Source organism: Ovis aries, chromosome 2 (assembly GCF_016772045.2).
Source record: "Ovis aries strain OAR_USU_Benz2616 breed Rambouillet chromosome 2, ARS-UI_Ramb_v3.0, whole genome shotgun sequence".
NCBI classification, from domain to species: Eukaryota; Metazoa; Chordata; class Mammalia; order Artiodactyla; family Bovidae; genus Ovis; species Ovis aries.
This window is the reverse complement of record NC_056055.1, coordinates 144,393,732-144,412,966: the sequence shown is the minus strand read 5'-3', so window position 1 is coordinate 144,412,966 and position 19,235 is coordinate 144,393,732. Positions and strand designations below refer to the sequence as shown.

Sequence of the window (19,235 nt, the reverse complement as noted above, 5' to 3'; positions counted from 1 at the left end):
ATCTCAACTAAAAATTTTTAAAAAGATATAAAACTAAAGGTACTATGATACACATTCCATGGGATCAACATCACCCCACAGATGGGAACCATAGTACTAAATATATGCGTTGGGCCAAGAAACATGTAAAATGTTTATATTGATTGCTATATTCATTATAGAAACCCAGATCTAAAACTTGATAAAAGACAATCCTAACATTTAAACGAAACATTAATTCAGAATTTATATATTTGTAAAATGCATATAATCAGATATCCAGATTTTTTTTAATTGAATTTTTCTCTTTTTTTGGCTGAGCCATGTGGTATGCAGCATCTTAGTTTTTAGTTCCCTGACCAGGGATCAGTCAAACTCGTGCCCTCTGCAGTGGAATCTTTGTGTCTTAAACATTCAACCTCCATGGAAGTCCCAATTAAATTCTTGATCATGGATATCACTTTTAATGTCAGTAATGAAAGATGATAAATATTAAGGGCCCTTTATAAATATGAATAAATTTAATATAAAAGTATAAAATAAAGTGGATAAATGAAGGACTAATTTGAGCAAGTTAAATATAGTTGCATAGTGCATGATACATAATTTACAGCACTCCTTGAGAGAATGAAAGTATACATATTTCTTTTTATCCAAATAAAGTCCTTAATTTTCCTTTCCACTTTGTATAGAGAAACACGTACAATGCATAGTGCCAAATCATTCATTCACTTGTTTGTTGTCAGGAAAAAAGGAAGTGGAAGTGGTGGTAATAGTCTCTTGACATAATTCTGAAACTCAGGTCCATTTAAATCACTTCCAGAATTTGTTTTGCATAAGACATGATTTCCCTTCCTAGACTGGGTAAACAGTTGGAATAACTCAAAACCAAAACAGATTTTTTGTAAGGCAACAACGGTAACCTCCCGACACAACACATTTTCTGTGTCACTCGTCAACTCGAATCTGTCACTTATTCCACTTCCAGGGATTTGCCAATTCCCTCAGAGGCAGATGTTTCCTGTCACCTCCCATGTCTGTGTACCTGTTTATACGCAGCTCTGTGACATGGCCAGCGTCCTGCTTACTTAGGCTAATAGTGTTACTTTCACAGTGGGTTTGCTGAATTCTTATTGTAACAGATAACAAATATGTGCTTAATATTTCCACAGGGAATAACAATTTTGTTTTTCTTATCTCTGTGTGAAACAAAAGAGGCTCTATAACTTACTGTATCTGTGTGTGTTTAAAAAATAAAATAAAAATATATCTATGACTACACTTCAGTGTAAACATAAGATCCAGTTTTAAAATCTCATTTTAAAACCTCAAGACATTAACTATACTTATTATAATTCTACCCCAAATTATATTGGGCCTCTTAAATGTCACTATTTCTAATTTTGTCCCAAAGTTTACTGCTAAATTTTTCCTATCATACCAGTATATACTGCTGCAGAATACGCTACGCTGAGCACTTAGACATTTAAAGATCACAAATTAAATGCCAAACACAACTATGATGACATAGGACAAAACATTTCTTTATCAGTTTGTCTTTGTCTTTTAAAGCTGTACTTGGTTTGTGAGCTGAATATGACTTTTTTTTTCATGTCTAAACAGTGACTAGAACTTAGAGGTCTTTGAATATATATTATATAAAAATGGAAATGATGCTAGACTTCATGAAATCATTAGCTAGATAGCAGCTTTTGAAGAGTCACAGGTGATTAACCAGACTCACATTACACTGCAGCCCCAGTGATCTCACGGGTGTACCAAGTCTCCCTCTCTTTCTGTCCCTACCTCTCCATCAGCATGGGCTATTTACTGGTCACTGTTACCTGCATTGTCAAGAAGGAAGTAAAATTAGCTTAGCATCCGTGCCATCCCCATCAAAATTAAAACACTGGGATAAGTTACCCTGAAGTCAGTTTAAACTTTTGTGTATATGAACTTAAAGCTGAATCAAATCATGATTTGATCTCTGGACTCCAATAACTAACTTTCAAGTGAAAAGAACTGACATTTTGGCTGACCTAATTAGGATACAGATAATTAGATTCTTTAAACTTCTACTAGACATAGTGTATTTATTGCTAAATTTTAAAGATTATACTCTTTTAACTGATGTAATAGTTTACCCTAAAATGACTGCATTTCAGAATACATTCTTACTCCTGTCCTGTAGGTCGGTTTAGTATTGTCATGCACATTGCTTTGTCTGTTTTTGTAAATGATGATAGAATAACCCAATGCTTTAAAATACAACTAGTATGCACTATCTGTGTATACGTGTATACACATATATATTACTTCCTATAACTTTTATTTTTAGCTTTGAAATGAAAAAATTCTTTGCCCTATAAATAGCTACCATTTCATCATCTTACAAATGTGTTTTATTTGTAACAATCTGGAATAAACTCTTGAATACTTGAAATATAGGAGAAATTCATGGCAAGCATGAGGTATACTTTATAAGTTACACTCAAGTTATCACCAAATTAGTTTATGACTTTTTTTATAGATCAATAAACTGTAATGATGATACTACTCTGTACCCAGTGTTAACAGGAAAATAGAGTCATCATGTTCAGCAACTATTAAGTATATGGTTGGTCTGAGTAACCAGATGAGCAATTCATTGTCAAATCTGTCTCACCAAAAAAAAAAAAAAAAAAAAAAGCCTCAGTAAAAAGTACCTATTGCTGTATGTTGTGCATCTTCAGAGTAACTCAGAATTATTAAAAATTTAAATTTTCAACACATAGTTCCAAGGATATACTGACATTCAAATAATGCCTCTAATGTTTGGGAACATCCATTTAAAAAAATCACTACGCACAAAAATTATTTGGATTTCTGCTCCTGGTTGAGATATAGTAACAGATCTGATTCACTCTTCCTCCTAAAACAACCGCTGAGCAGCCTAGATACATGTAACAATGGTTTTGAAGAAATTATGAATGGGGGCATTGAGTTTTCAGAAGGGTTTTCATGTAGCAGTAGGGAATAATTAACCTTAGACTAAGTTCTAAGTTATATCTAACAAATCTTCAAAGATTTGAAGATGGAAAAGGATCAAACTGTTTACAAGTAATTTAACTATGTTCTCAAACTAAGATCAAGAATTTTTAAAGGAATACAAAAATATCCAGCACCCCAAAAGATCAAGTTTCAAATGTCCGGAATTTAATCAAAGTTTGCCATAAATGTAAAAAAAAATCAGGAATATATAATCAATAATGAACAGAAATGATTAAAATTGATCAAGATCTGGCACAGATGTTAGAATTAGCAGACAAGGACTTCAGGACTCATAAACATTTATTATAACTGTATTGTGTATGTTCAGTATGTTACCTATGTGGGAGAAGTAAGAGAAATTCCGGTCAAGCTTTTCAAGATGAAAGCTATAATGTCTGAAGTGAAAATACCCTGGGTGGGACAAAGACAAATCTGATGATGCAAAAGAAAAGATGATAAACTTGAAGATGTAACGGTAGAAGCTATGCGAACTGAAATTAACAAGCTAATTCTAAAACTCATATGCAGCTACACATTTAAAAATATATTTGACCAAGAATAGTCAATACAGTCTTGAGAGATAAAAATAAAGTTGGGGAGTTACCAGTATCTGATTTCAAAACTCACTCAATAGCTACAGTGATTAAGAGAGTGTGGATTTGGTGTAAAGAGAAATAAATCAATTGAATAAAATAGAATCGAGAAATAGACTTACTCACATATGGACAATTGATTTTGACAAAGTTTCAAAGGCTGTTTAGTGGAGAAAAAATATTTTGTTCAACAAATGATGCTGGAATAGTTAGGTATCCATATGCAAAAAAAAAAAAGGGCTTCCTGGTGGCTCAAGTGGTAAAGAATCTGCCTGCAGTGCAGGAGACCTGGGTTCAATCCCTGGTTTGGGAAGAACCCCTTGAGTTTGGACTAACTACCCACTCCAATACTGTTGCCTGAAGAATTACATTGACAGAGGAGCATGGTGGGCTACAGTTCATGGGGGTCACAAAGAGTCGGATATGAGTGAGCGAATAACACAATCAATTTTTAAAAAGGCTCAACTCTTAAATCACACCACCTTACAGAAAAATTAGCTTAAAATGGGGTCTTTGACCTAAATATAAAACATAAAACTTGCAGAAGAAAAATTAGGTGAAAATATTTGTGATGGAGACTTGGCAAAAATATTTTAGATGCGACACCAAAAGCAAGATCAAAGAAACAGAAAAAAATCTTCATAAACTGTACTTCATCAAAATTTAAAACTTTTGCCTAAAAATGTACAGTTAGGAGGATGAAAGACAAATTACAGATTGACAGAAAATATATGCAAGGAGTAGTTATCATGAAGGGCTTATTTTTTTAATACATAAAAATTACTCAGTCTCAATAATAAGAAAACAACCTAGCTAAAAATATGGGGAAGATAGTTGAACATCCACTTTACAATAGAATCCATACAGATAGAAAATAAGAACAAGAAAAGATGCTCAGCTTCACTAATTGTTAAGAAAATGCAAAATGAGACAGAAATGAAATACTGCTTAGTAGATTGGTCAACAGGCTTCCCAAGTAGCTCAGATAGTAAAGAATCTGTCTGCAGTGCAGGAGACCTGATTTGATCCCTGGGTCAGAAAGATCCCTTGAAGAAGGGAATGGCAGCCCCCTCCAGTATTCTTGTCTGGAGAATTCCATGGACAGAGGGGCCTAGCAGTCTGTGGGCCGCAAAGAGTCTGACATGACTGAGCAACTAACACACACAGAGAATGGTCAATAAGACTGACCATACCAAAGCCGGTGAAGAGGTAAAGGATATAATTCTCACTGACATGAATTGGATTTTGATTTGTCTTTCCATGACTTTCATCTTTCAATTTATGTTTTTTCTTGTAATCAAATATTGTTCTTCTCTCTTTTTCCCTCAAGACGTGAATGCCCCATTCTCTATGCCCCTAGCCCAAACAGCCTTTAATACTAATGAAAATTTAAAGTTGGCTCTCATAGCAGATGCCTTCCAAATATCCTGATACCCTATTGTGCTATAGAAATCCTGAAGAATGATTAAGCGTAGGTAGGCATGAAGTTTTGAGTTCAAAATTTGAGATCACATTTGAGATCAATCAATACAGAATAAAACTTCAAGTGTAATTAGGGGTGAAATAGGAATATTTGGAAATACCAGTTATGTATCTTTTTTTGTATTAAACTGAAAATAAAGTTCTTCCCTGAGATTTCATAAGATAATTGCATAGTTAACCTCATCCTGAATATGTTTTCTACCCTGAGCTAATTTCCTCATGAAAGTGAAAGTCTCAGTCCTGACCAACTCGTTGCGACCCCATCTACAGTCCATGGAATTCTCCAGGCCAGAATACTGGAGTGAGTAGCCTTTCCCTTCTTCAAGGGATCTTCCTGACACAGGAATCGAACCCAGGTCTCCCACATTGCAGGTGGATTCTTTACCAGCTGAACACAAGGGCAGCCCAAGAATACTGGAGTGGGTATCTATCCCTTCTCTAGCAGATCTTCCCGATCCAGGGATAGAACTTGAGTCTCCTGCATTGCAGGCAGATTCTTTACCAACTGAGCTATAAGGGAAGCCCTCAGTTCCCTCATATATAATATCTAAAAAGTTACTTTGACTCTAGCTTAGGAAACAATTTCAAGTTTCAATAGCTTTCTCTTTTCTAATGACAATGCCAGTGTGCCATATGAAAAGCCAGTACTAATTTTACCTCTGTGGTACAATATGCCTACTTTAAATAACAATAACAATGATGATGATAATAATAAAGCAGCTTTGCTTATTGTCACTTAGTACCTGAGCTTCTTCCTGTTGCTTTTTAATCTGTTCGAGCATCTGCTGAAATTCAGCCTCTTTCTGCTCCGCCTCTTCCAGAGTTGCCTGATTCTGTTCCTCATAGGCCATGGCCACCACAGCCAGGATCAAATTCACCAGATAAAACGAGCCCAAGAAAATCACCAGCACAAAAAATATCATGTATGTTTTCCCAGCAGCACGTAATGTCTAGGGGGAAGAAAAAGATCAATCTCAACAGTATTTTATAAAATGTCCCCAAAGAAAGATCTGCTTACTAACATTAGATAGTTGGAAGACAAATGCTTATTAGCATACAATGCATTTCACCAAGATTATTTATTTTAAAATGCACACACACACAAGTAAAATTATTTGAGACATGACTGTAGTGTCATTCGATGTAAGCGTACACATTTTAAATTTGTACATATTGCATATACACTTGAGGACTACTAAAATGCTTTTTCTTAGAGTCTATAATGCAGGGAAATATTACAAGTAAGAACACTATTTTAATTCCTTTCAGTGGAGTTACTACTCAGTCCACACTGTCTTTCCGCATCATCTAGAGATAACATCTTTCTTCCCTCCTAGTGCTGATTAACCTTAAGTTGAATTTGAAAATTTTATATAATTGAATTTTAAAATCTTTTCACATGTTCTTGTTACATCCACAACTATATTATAAGCTCAAGTCATGAACATTCTCTGCATCCTCCATAGCCCCTAGCAGAATGCTTCTCAACAAAGAATGTCAAAATACGTGTACTGACTGAATGAACAGTTGGGATCCTAGGCATACTCGCTTTATGATGGACCCTTCTCAGTATTTTAGAGTATTATAGACAAATGCCTATACTTGTGATTTCATATATGCTCATAAATTTAAATTCTATGCATGTTATTTTGAACCTTACTGCTGTGCTCTGAATGCGAGTGTCCTACCAAATCATGTGTTAAAATCCTAATGCACAATGTGATGGTATTAGAAGGTATGGCCTCTGAGAGGTGCTTAGGTCAGGAGAGTGGGACGCTTATGAATGGGATTAGTGCCTAAGAGAAACAGCCTCCAGAGAGATCCCTAGTCCCTTCCTCCAGGTGATGACACAGCAAAAAGCTATCAGCTTATGAGCCAGGAAGAAGGCTCTTGCCAGAATGCTGGTGTATTGATCTTGGACTCTCCAGTCTCTATAACTGTGAGAAATGTATTTCCGTTATGGCATTTTGTTACTGCAACCCAAAGGGACAAAGACATTTACCAGCTGATAAAGGTTCTCCCAGTAGTCTTGAGTCATGAGTCGAAATAGAGACAAGAAAGCCCAGCTAAAAGTGTCGAAGCTTGTGTAGCCATAGTTGGGGTTTCGACCAGCCTTCACACAGATGTATCCTTCTGGACATTGGCTGCAAGAGAGAGGAATGGAGCTGGGCTCAGCAGAGCAGTTATAGCTATTTGAATCCATAGTGATTTATAGGAATTGTTAAAACCCGGACTTGCTGTCTGTGATGAATTTCCTTGCTTTCATATCCGGAACACTTTAGGTAACTGCTCAACAGTGAAACTGTTATCAGATGAAATTTATCAGGAAAACCAATAGAAAACTTAGGTGCACAGGAGTCCTATTTATAGACGTTTAGCATGGCAGAGTGGCAGAAATCACACTTTTTGCACAGACACCTCTCTTTTCAAAGTGGCAGCAATCAATGATTAAAAATGAAAACCCAGAAAACAGCCAAAAGATAGGGAACTGCTTAATGAGTTACTTAGTTAGCGACTTCTGTAAAAATTTCTAAAATAAAATTTTTATTATAGAATAATTTTAGATGTGCAGAAAAATTACAGAGTATAGAAACTTCCCATATGTCCTATGCCTGGTTTTTTGTATTACTAACATCTTACGCTGGTAGGTTTTAATCGATATTGATACATTTTATTAACCAAAGTCCATCATTCATTCTTGTTTTCTCAGTTTTTCCTTAATATCCTTTTTACATTCCAAGATCCCACCCAGGAGGCCACATTACGTTTAGTCAGCATGTCTCTCTAAGGCTCATCTTTGCTGTGACAGTTATCAGATTTGCCCTTGTTTTTGATTAGCTTGACATTTTTGAGGAATACTGGTTAAGTATTTTGAAGAATTTCCTTCAATTGGGATTTGTCTGATGTTTTTCTCATGATTAGATATTGAGGTGATGGATTTTTTGGGAGCAAGACCACAGATGTAAAGTATCATTATCTTACATCATATCAAGGGTACATGCTATCAATATGACTTATCACTGTTGATAAAAACTTTCATCACCTGACTTGAGATAGTGTTTGTCTGGTTTCTCCATTGTAAATTTACTTTTTCCTTGTTTTTCCATCCCGCTCTCTTTAGAATAGTCATTATGTGTCGCCTACACACAAGGAGCAGGGAATTATGATCTACCTTCTTAAGAGTCGAGTATGTGCAGAAATTTATTTGGAATTCTACATGAGATTTATCTATTATCTTATTTATTTATCTATTATTCAATCTGTTTTATGAGTATATACTCATGGATATTCATCTTACACTTTGAATTATAATGCCACTATATGTATAATATCACTGTAGTTTTGCTTATGTTGTTCCACTTTTGGCCATTGGGAGATTTTCAGGTGACTCCTATATCTCTTTGCCATAATGCATGGTGGTATGTATTTTGTTTTTGTTTTCCACACTTTCTTAGATTCTGGCGCTATGATATGGTCCAGGCTCATCTTTCATATTTCCTGCCCCAGTCCTAGAATCAACCATTTCTCCAAGGAGCCTTTGCTCTTTTATTGAACAGTGGCATTAGAAATCATGATAAATGCGTGTCTGTGTTTGTGTAGACACATTTGTCTCCTCGCCCTGCCAACTGAGGGCCCAGAAGCAATGACACTGCCTTGACGATAAACATGGCACCCAGATCTTGGTTTCTAACACTATACATATAGCTACCTGCGCCTAGGTTAAACTAAACACGAGGTCATAGTCATTTCTCCAACTTTATTTCATTATTGCTGGATCATTCCAGACTCCTCCCTTTTCTTATCTGTAACCCCTCACTCCAAAAGTGAGGAACCTGAGTTCTGTCATCTACTATCTATATACTTAATTCTTCAGTGCCAGTGTACATGCATAATTGTTTCTGGATTGTTAATCCATACTGTGATGGGAAACAACTTTATCAAGAAGAGTATAGTTCCTTTTGCCTTTAGTCTTATAGGCTCCATTCATTTCCAAAGTTACTTAGATTAATACCTATTCCCTTCCTTCGGTTTATTATTTAAATGTATTTAGATACCTGTCACATTCTGTGTTTCAACCTGAGCTCTCTCGTCCTCACACGATTAGAAAAAATTTGCATATAGTATTAAGTCTTTGTGCTGTAAAGTTTTGTAAATTTGACAAATAATATTTACCATTTTGGAGTCATACAGAATAATTTCTCCACCCTAAAAAATCCCCTATACAACCCCCAGTCAAGCCCCTACCCTGAACCCCTGGAAAACATTGATCTTTTTATCATCTCTATTATGTATCTTTTCCAGAATATCATGCAATTGGAATTATATAGAATATAGCTTTTTCAGATTGCCTTTTTTTTTAACTTATTAAGATGCATTTAAGGTTCATCAATATTTTTATGGCTTGATAGCTTATTTATTTTTATTACTCAATAATATTTCATTGTATGAATATACCATGGTTTATTTATCTTTTCAGCTCTTTAGGGACAACTTGATTGCTTCTGGTTTCTTGTGATTGTGAATATAGATGGTATAAATAGATATTTACATCAGGCTTCTGTGTGGATATAAATTTTCAAATTAGTTAGCTAAATAGTTAGTGGAGTAATTACTGAGTTATATGGTAAGACTGTGTTTATTTTGTAAAAAACTGCCAACTTGTCTTTTAAGTAACTGTACTATTTTGCATTCTGGCCAGCAATGAATGCATAAGAATTCCTGTTGTTTTGCATCTTCACCAGCAGTTGGTATTGTCAGGGTTTTTTTGTTGTTGTTAATTTTAGTCATTCTAATAGATATATAATAGTAACTCATTATTGTTTTACCTTTCAACACCCTAATGACAAATGATGTTGAGCATCTATATATATCCATATTAGCCATTTGTGTATATTCTTTTGTAGGTATCTGTTCAGTTTGCCCATTTTAAAATTGGGTTATTTTACTTTTTTAATTTTGAGGGTGCTTTGTGTATTGGGGGTACAAATCATTTATCAGATATGTATTTTGCAAATATTTTTCCCACTCTATGGCTTATCTTTTCACTCCCTTTACAGTGTCTTTGCAGAGCAGAAGCTTTTAAATCCAACTTATAAATTATTTCTTTATGCTATGGGGGTTATATTTTAAAGCTCATCAAAAAATCTGAAGTCATATAGCTTTTATTCTGTTTTCTTAAAGAATTTTTATAGTTTTGTGTGTTTTGCATTTAGGTTTATGATTGGTTTTAAGTTACTTTCTGTGTATAGTATAAAGCTGTATCTAAGTTCATTTCATTGCACATGAATCTCTAATTCTTTCAGCATTCTTTCTTGAAAGCACTTTCCTATCTCTATTGAATTGAATTTGCTTTGTCAAAAATTAGTTGACTATGTTTTTGTAATCTGTTTTTTTGAATCTCTGTTCCCTTTCATTGATCTATATCTAGTATTTCCCAATACCATATTGTCTTGATTACTATAGCCTTATAGGGAGTCTTAAAATGGAGTAGATTTCTTTCGAATTTTTATTTGATGTTTAACAATAGAGTGACTATCAATTTTACCATGTAAATTACCTGACCCATAACAGATACCCAATAAAGGGAAGTGATTACTGTGGTTTAATAGAGATAAAGTATACATTAACTAACCCTTTCCAAAATTTTATCTAGGCTTTTACATTAACTATAATAATAAAAACAATAGCCGACGTGCAATAAATGTCTATGACAGACCAGGTGCCAGTCCAAGTGCTTCAGTAACTGATCACCATAACAGCCTGAAGGGAGAGATGATACTACTCTTCAGTTTAGAAACAAATAGACTTAAATGCAGAGAGCTTCACTCTTCTCCAAGGTCAAGAGTTTGTAAATGGTGGAGTTAGTATTTTAACCCAGGTATATACGAACAGTTGGAGCAGGGAATGCCTAGCCACTCCAGTATTCTTGCCTGGAAAATCCCATGAACAGAGGAGCCTGGCAAGTTACAGTCCATTGGTCACAAAGAGTTGGACACGACTGAAGTGACTTAGCACACACGTATATGAACTGTAGAACTTATGCTCCTGTTTTCCACCCTCTCCTATCAAAGTTTGGAAAAACTATCAGGAAAAAAAAATTCCCCAAAATTCTATCTCTGTTACTGGTATATGGTTTTAATAATCCTCTTAGATCTTTATGACCACACCAGTTTCCCATCTTCTGCTGCTGCTACTGCTAAGTCACTTCAGTTGTGTCCGACTCTGTGCGACCCCATAGATGGCAGCCCACCAGGCTGCTCCGTCCCTGGGATTCTCCAGGCAAGAACACTGGAGTGGGTTGCCAGTTCCTTCTCCAATCTTCTGGGATGACTCAAAATATGTTCTCTGTAAGTTCTGTTATCTAAGAGTCACTATTGCTATCCCTTGGCTTTAAAAAATTTCACTCTTGATCCTGAGTTATGGGCTTCAGTAAAGAATCCACCTGCAACGCAGGAAACCCCGGGTTGATCCTTGGATTGGGAAGATGCCCTGGAGGAGGGCATGGCCACTCACTGCAGTATTCATGCCTGGAGAATTCCCCATGGACAGAGGAGCCTGGTGGGCTAGAGTCCATGGGGTCACAAAGAGTCGGACCTGACCAAGCGACTAAGCACAGCACAGCACCCTGACTTATAATTAATTTGCAGTACTTTTGGCAAAATATGTTAAGTATGGGAGACTAGCAGGATGACTAAGACATTACAGCATCTCTTATTGTGTAATGTGACAGAAAAGAACTGTAAAATATGCAGATGCAGACCAGAACACGCCTTTGACATACATCTGCCACTTGGATTCCTTGTATACGGGGTTTCATCCAATTTCAAGAGTATCTGAGCTTCTCAAAGCAGTTTTCCAACTGGGTTTGCACCCTGATGACCATGTTACAGCCTGGATCTTTTCCAATCAGGGCAAAACTTGTCCCATCAACACATCCTGGTAGTGGTTTACGGTTTAATAGTTGTCATGTCCGACTCTTTGTGACCCCATGGACTATAGCCTGCCAGGCTCCTCTGTCCATGGGATTCTCCAGGGAAGAATACTGAGTGGGTTGCCATTTCCTTCTCCAGGGGATCTTCTCAACCCAGGAATCGAACCCAGGTCTCCTACATTGCAGGCAGATTCTTTACCAACTGAGCTATGAGGGAACACATCCTAACATCAGCCAAAATGTGCCCATCTTGTTTTTCCTTCCCTGGAATTCTTAAATGACTCTGATGGATTTTCAGATAAGACAGACACTGGACCTTCATTCTTGAAAGAAAAATTCATGTACATCTTATCTGTGAAATTCTGGATAAAATGTCTTCACCCAAAGGGATGATTTTAATGACTATGAGTTTAGAATAAATACCGATCCCAAAAGATGGAGAAAGTACTTCCTAGGTAGGTAGCACCACTCTTTATTAAACACATGCAAGACTACCCTTGTATATTTTCTTCCTATTTACTTTTGCTTTTTCCCAAAGTGTTCTACATCTTAAAAAAAATTTGCCTTACCCTGCATCTGATCCATTTCCACACAGTAAAGGGTCATTTTGTCCATCCAGAACATAAAAGTGACCTGTTAATATAAAGAATAAACTATTTCATATCAATCCTGTTGACATTAGGGATAAACAGAATTTGTTTATCTCAGCTATTTCCAAAGTGGACACCAAAAAAGTAATTTACAAAGATAGCTTCAAGCCCACAGCCTCAACTATTTATAGTTGAAAACTCATTCAGCAACACTAAGATTAACAATGGAGCAATATTTCTTACTGTCATCTTCAATGTAATCCTTCCAGTTAAATGTGCTCATTGTTACATTAACAAATGTCCCATTTGAATTCATTGTGCCATTAAAGAAAGAGGTGGTGTTGGTTTCAAAAGCAGAATCGCTTGGGGGCCATTGTAAGCATTTATTCCGCAGGTTGCCCATGAACAGCTGCAGACCAATTAGAGCAAACACGCTCAGACAGAACACAGTCAAGATCATGACGTCAGAAAGCTTCTTCACAGACTGGATCAGGGCCCCCACGATGGTCTTTAAACCTGTGGAGAGAGAATGAGGTCAGCTGAGGAAGAATGTCCCAAGCCACCGAGTCTTCTTAATAGTCATATACATTCTCTCTCCCCACAAACAGTTGCCTGTCTATTTAGACCCCAAAGCTTTATGGACAGCCAGATGGTTTGGGAAATGGATGAAGAGCAGATTTTATTTATGAGCAGTGTGCTTTTGGGAGGTTTAAAATGAAAGGCTAAATATTTAGGCAGGAAGTGTTTTGTTTTTTTTTTTTTAATGTGTAGTTTTATGTGCTGCCGTGACCATGTAAAGAAGAACTTGCAGTTATTTTTCACTTCACATTTTGTGTTTCAGGAGGCTGTTTCTCTCCAACCATTTTTTAATACTAGCTTTCCAAGTTGCAGTGGTTTAGAGGAGAAAAGAATTTTAAGATAATAAAAATCCCATGCCATGTATTACATGCCATTCAGTAATAATCTTTTCTCCTTTATAAGAGGAGATCCACTTTCAAAATATATCTGCAGTAAATGATAAAATCTAAATCAGTTAGTAAAGCCATGATAGCAAAGCTTTTATAGGATGTAAAAAAGAAAACATTACATCATAAATGCACAAAAAAGTGGGTGAGAAAGAGAGCAAAACTAGTATTTTGTATAGACGCCTCATGCAATTCTCTGTTAAACTCAAAGGCTGACTTTATAAATAAACATTTAATTTCATTTGGCATTCTTGAAGATAAAAAAACAAACATAATAAGCAACAAGGCTAATGTCACGTGTAATTTCAACCTCAGTATTATTACGGTGTATTTAAAGTCAGTCTCGGTGTTTAACCTAGCTCTCACCTGGAATGACTGAAATTGTTTTCAATGCTCGGAGAACTCTGAAGGTTCTCAACGCTGAGACATTGCCCAGGTCCACAAACTCTGTCACATATCTGTAATAGGGAGTTCACACACAAACACAATAACAGAAAAGTTGGAGATATAAGGGGTCTACCATGTTACACCAGTTTCTTCTTACCTGGAATTACAGAAATAGTTTTCAGAGCTCTCAAGACTCTGAAAGTTCGAAGAGCTGAAACATTGCCTAGGTTTACAAATTCTGTTACATACCTGTAGAATTAAATCAGAGTTACTGATAGTTTTAGCAAACTTTATACTAAATAAAGAATGAAAAGTGGGTTGGTTTGGCCTATAGAGCCCCTTGAATTTTATGGAAATGCTAGACTTTAGGGTGCCATGTGCTAAAAGCTGCCTTTAAGGAATAAAATTTTGTTGCTTTATTTCAATACAGTTTTCACTAATATGAACGTTTGTTTGCAAAACTAATTAAAGTACAGTTGGTGGTATTAAATTTATAGTCAATGAATAACTTCATTTTGATGAAGTAGAAGACTATGACATGAAAGTAATTCCATTTATTGCTCATTTATCAGATACATTTACCTTGCAATATATATTCTAATATGTATTCTCAAAATATATGAGGCATATAGTTAATTTGGCTAACAAGCAAACTCTACATTTAAAATATGTCTCGACAACCTGTTTCATGCTACAACTGTTTCATGCCATTGAGCTTAACATGTTTTTAAAAATACTCACGCCATGACTATGACACTGAAATCCAGCCAGTTCCATGGGTCACGAAGGAATGTAAAATCTTCTAAGCAAAATCCTCTTGCCAAGATTTTTATAAGTGACTCAAAGGTATAGATTCCAGTGAATGTGTACCTAGGAAAAGCACCCAAACAAAAATTAGCAATTTCATTTGAACTGTTAAAATATAGCAAATCTGATTCTTTTGTGGCTTTTCAGTTCACTAAGATGGAATTCTTTATTCCCACCTCCAAAAAATCTACTAGTTTAGTCTTATGAGTAAAGGGTTAAACTGAAGAGAGAATACCTTCTACTAAGAATTTGATCTTGTTTAAATATTTAGGTTTGATAGTAATAGTTTTGTGTTTTATGGATAATCATCAGGCTTGATCCTCTAGAGTAACACTGTCCAACTGATATTTAACACAAACTACATATCTAGTTTTCAAAATTCTAGTAATCAAATAAAAAGAATAAATGAGTAAACTTAATTTGCATGTTATTATTTTATTTAAACCAATGTGTCTAAAATGTTATCTCTTCAACAATTAAAAGTAGCCACATTTCAAGTTTCAAATTTCAAGCTGCCTGTGTCTCCCTTCTCCCTCACTAGACAGTATAGCTCTAGAGATAACATTTCTTGGATTTGTTTATTATAATAAAACATTTCATTCAGACTTCTTAATGATTAGGATAATTTAGGAGATATTTTATGTATCTAATATCAAAAATGAACTTCCCCTTTATATCCTTAAGATTCAGGCATAACGCTGTAAATCTGCTTCTCTCATATGCTCACCAAAAATTTTCAGTTCATTAGTGTTCTATGTGTATGTGTCTACACAATTACTAAAATTCAAGGATAACAAAATTCCTGAATTTAACCTCACATCAGTTACTATCTCCATGCACTTGGGCCAAATCATTTCAGTTCAGTTCAGTTGCTCAGTCTTGTCTAACTCTTTGCGACCCCACAGACTGCAGCAGGCCAGGCCTCCCTGTCCATCACCAACTCCCAAAGTCATGTCCATTGAGTCGGTGATGCCATCCAGTCATCTCATCCTCTGTCAGCCCCTTCTCCTCCTGCTTTCAATCTTTGCCAACACCAAGGTCTTTTCCAATGAGTCAGTTCTTCGCATCAGGTGGCCAAAGTATTGGAGCTTCAGCTTCAGCATCAGTCCTTCCAGTGAATATTCAGAACTGATTTCCTTTAGGATGGACTGGTTGGATCTCCTTGCAGTCCAAGGAACTCTCATTGAAACATGCTCAAATTCAAATTTCAGTCCCTCAACTGGTGAAATACTTTTCTATTTGCTGTTTGGTCGAGCATTACCAGCCCTCTCCTTTGAATGTTGACAATATAAGTTATTTCTGTTTCTTCCAAAAATAGTTGGGAGACAGTATTTGTTTTTCAACATTGTATTCTTTTTAAAAAGTACGATCTAAGTTTGTTCTTCAGATCACTTCACTCAACCCACAAAGACTGAATTTACTTTTATTAAAATTCACTATATTTTCCAGTCTACTAGTATTTTATACATGAAAAAAAAAGGGAAATTATTTTTTGTAGTTTTCTTTTTCTGTAGAAATTTCTCTCTTATGAAGGAGCAAAGAAATCACAGGAAAATGTATGTCAGAATTTTTATGTCTAGTTTTCCTAGGAATGTTCTTTCTCCTTTTAAAACAATGCAATTGATTTCATGAAGAGTAAGAATAATTGCTCTCTTTACTTATTATGAAGTAGCTGATTTTATTAGGAAGAGATATAATTTCCAATGCCAAGCTTATGGTTACTTGAGTTTTGGTTTGAATCTTTGTATATTTACATATAATCGCCATGATATTTCTGTCTGGAGAGATTCCAAGCATAACAGAAGACCATAAGAGACAGCTCCCATGTATGTTTGTTTATCATATTGGTAGATAGTGCCCCATGGTTTATGCTTAGGCAATACTAAGTTATTTACAGAGTTGTTAGAAGCAAGATTCAAGTCCCTACTCCTATTTCTGTTTTTGGGAAAGGAAGAAAATTTGGGGAAGGAATACATGGTGAGTGTTGATAGCTATCCAAGGAAGAGGGTCTTAGAGCTTAACATTAAGACAGCTTTGCACAGGACAGGTGTTCAGATATACCTGTTAGAAAGCTAGATTGAATGGGTCAGTGAGAATCAAGGGGGACCTTGATTTTTCCTGGCTCTGACCCCACTAGGTTCTTAATCATGTTGTTGATTCTGTCCATGTTACAAGGTGTTTTCCCCGTGTAATTTTGATATCTATAGAAATGATTTGCCTTACATAATATGACTCTCACTATATAATATGGTCCTTGGTATGCCAGCTCTCTGTATAGGGAAGATTTCTGCTATGAGTGACTTGTATTTTCCTGTCAAAACTGACTTCTCTTTTCATTGGACTCTGTTTTTTTAAGTTTTTTGTTGTTTGTTTCTTTTACTGGAATCACATTTTGCTTGTTTTCCTGCTGCCTTGCTGTCAGGTGACTGGAGATAATTGATTAGGAAACCTGTGCAAAGTTTCCCAACAGTGTAAAGTCAAAAGCTTTTGCAAAGCTGACTTTTCATAATGGATATAGGCATCTCTAAAAATAACTTAAAAGAAAACTGCATATTCAAATAATGATATTTGTGTCCCCTTTACTGCCTTTTAATAACATTATATAAATAAATTCATACATGTTTAAGTATGTCAATAATTTCTGCAGGGAAAAATACATACAGAATAGTTTTATACAGGTATATCCACTTGTTAAGCCCCAAATTGTAAATGTTAACTGAGAATTCTGTTACATGGCTTGCCTCAACATAAGAACTGGATTCTCTACTAAAATAATTTCTAGGGAGCTTTTTCAATCTACTGTCAAAAAAGTCTTTAAGTTGTTAAATCACTGATGAATGATGGCTTAGAATGATTCTGTAAATTCTCATAGAAATCTATAAAAAACAGCAATGAAAGTGTCAGTATTTGTTATAATAGCTTATCTCCTATTGGACATTACTTTAAAAATATAATGGTAAAAACATACAATTTCTTTTTCACTAAAACAAACACCGGATCATTGTATTAGCCCATTACATAAATAGACTGCCTAAGCTAAACACCTTCTGTTTCACTAAAAAAAAAAAAAAGCATGTTTCTTTCATGAATAATCTTATATGTGATTGACAAATTGGGGAATAATGCTGTTATAATGCAAAGATTTTTAGTTAAAGCACAGTTTTCCTCAGTGCATTAATGTTTTGAAATAATCAGGGGCACCTTTTCCTTCACACTTATATACAATATCCTAAGCAATAAAAGACCTTAATACTACTGCAGAAAAATCAACAGACGATCCTTCTTTAGGGTGTAGTTTAACATGCCCAAAATACTGTGCTTAGACCTTTCCCTCTCTATTAAAATATTGAATCAAATGTTTTCCTTTGATGATATCATTGCCAGGGTCTCCATTTCAAGGGAAGAAGGACAAGGCCCAGGTTTAAGACTGCAGAGAGGTTGCTGGCTAAGACTTTAGGTACAAATGTCCACAGAGATTTAACTGGGTCAGTGTCTTTTTATTGGGATTGTTATGTTTTTTTATTAGTATTAGAATTACAAAGTTTTAAAAGTTTTGAGAGATCTGTCCATAATCACATTTTCCCCTTAAGCCTTGTTATTATTTGAATATGGTTTTGCAAAGACATTTTGCTTCCTTTACAGATTTGTGATGTTTCTAGCACACATGTGTGTCTAAATAATCTATGTATCTAAATATAACTAAATATCAAAATAACTTAAACACTTAAGTGTGTTTTTTTAAAATGTACCTAATCACTGCAGATGGTGATTGCAGCCATGAAATTAAAAGACGCTTACTCCTTGGAAGGAAAGTTTTGACCAACCTAGATAGCATATTCAAAAGCATATTCAAAGTTGACATTACTTTGCCAACAAAGGTCCATCTAGTCAAGGCTATGGTTTTTCCAGTGATCATGTATGGATGTGAGAGTTGGACTGTGAAGAAAGCTGAGTGCTGAAGAATTGATGCTTTTGAACTGTGGTGTTGGAGAAGACTCTTGAGAGTCCCTTGGACTGCAAGGAGATCCAACCAGTCCATTCTAAAGGAGATCAGTCCTGGGATTTCTTTGGAAGGAATGATGCTAAAGCTGAAACTCCAGTCCTTTGGCCACCTCATGTGAAGAATTGACTCATTGGAAAAGACTCTGATGCTGGGAGGGATTGTGGGCAGGAGGAGAAGGGGACAACAGAGGATAGGATGGCTGGATGGCATCACCGACTCGATGGACATGAGTTTGAGTGAACTCCAGGAGTTGGTGATGGACAGGGAAGCCTGGCGTGCTGCAATCCATGGGGTCACAAAGAGTCGGACATGACTGACTGACTGAACTGAACTGAACTGATATAGTGTATAACTGAATTGCTTAGTGATATAGAGCTAAATACCTAAATCAATACCTAAATCAATTTTATCAGAATATAACAATAGTAGTAATATACTGAAATAAAATAATTTTATTTATGCTTAAAT

At 35.6% G+C, this 19,235-nt stretch overlaps 1 protein-coding gene across 2 annotated transcripts in view; it reads right to left on the bottom strand.

Moving 5' to 3' along the window:
- The window catches only part of LOC101103874 (sodium channel protein type 3 subunit alpha), a 116,575-nt gene that overhangs the window by 58,668 nt on the left and 38,672 nt on the right, over positions 1-19,235 (bottom strand). Inside the window, exons 6-11 of one of the 2 annotated variants that reach the window (XM_042243788.2) lie at positions 14,699-14,827; positions 13,937-14,028; positions 12,849-13,121; positions 12,585-12,648; positions 7,087-7,228; positions 5,828-6,034 (exon numbers count right to left, since the gene is read on the bottom strand). In XM_042243788.2, the coding sequence (XP_042099722.1) occupies positions 5,828-6,034; positions 7,087-7,228; positions 12,585-12,648; positions 12,849-13,121; positions 13,937-14,028; positions 14,699-14,827 (907 nt within the window). Of the gene's footprint in view, positions 1-5,827; positions 6,035-7,086; positions 7,229-12,584; positions 12,649-12,848; positions 13,122-13,936; positions 14,029-14,114; positions 14,207-14,698; positions 14,828-19,235 lie in introns of both variants that reach the window. The other variant, XM_060411123.1, reaches the window with a different exon arrangement.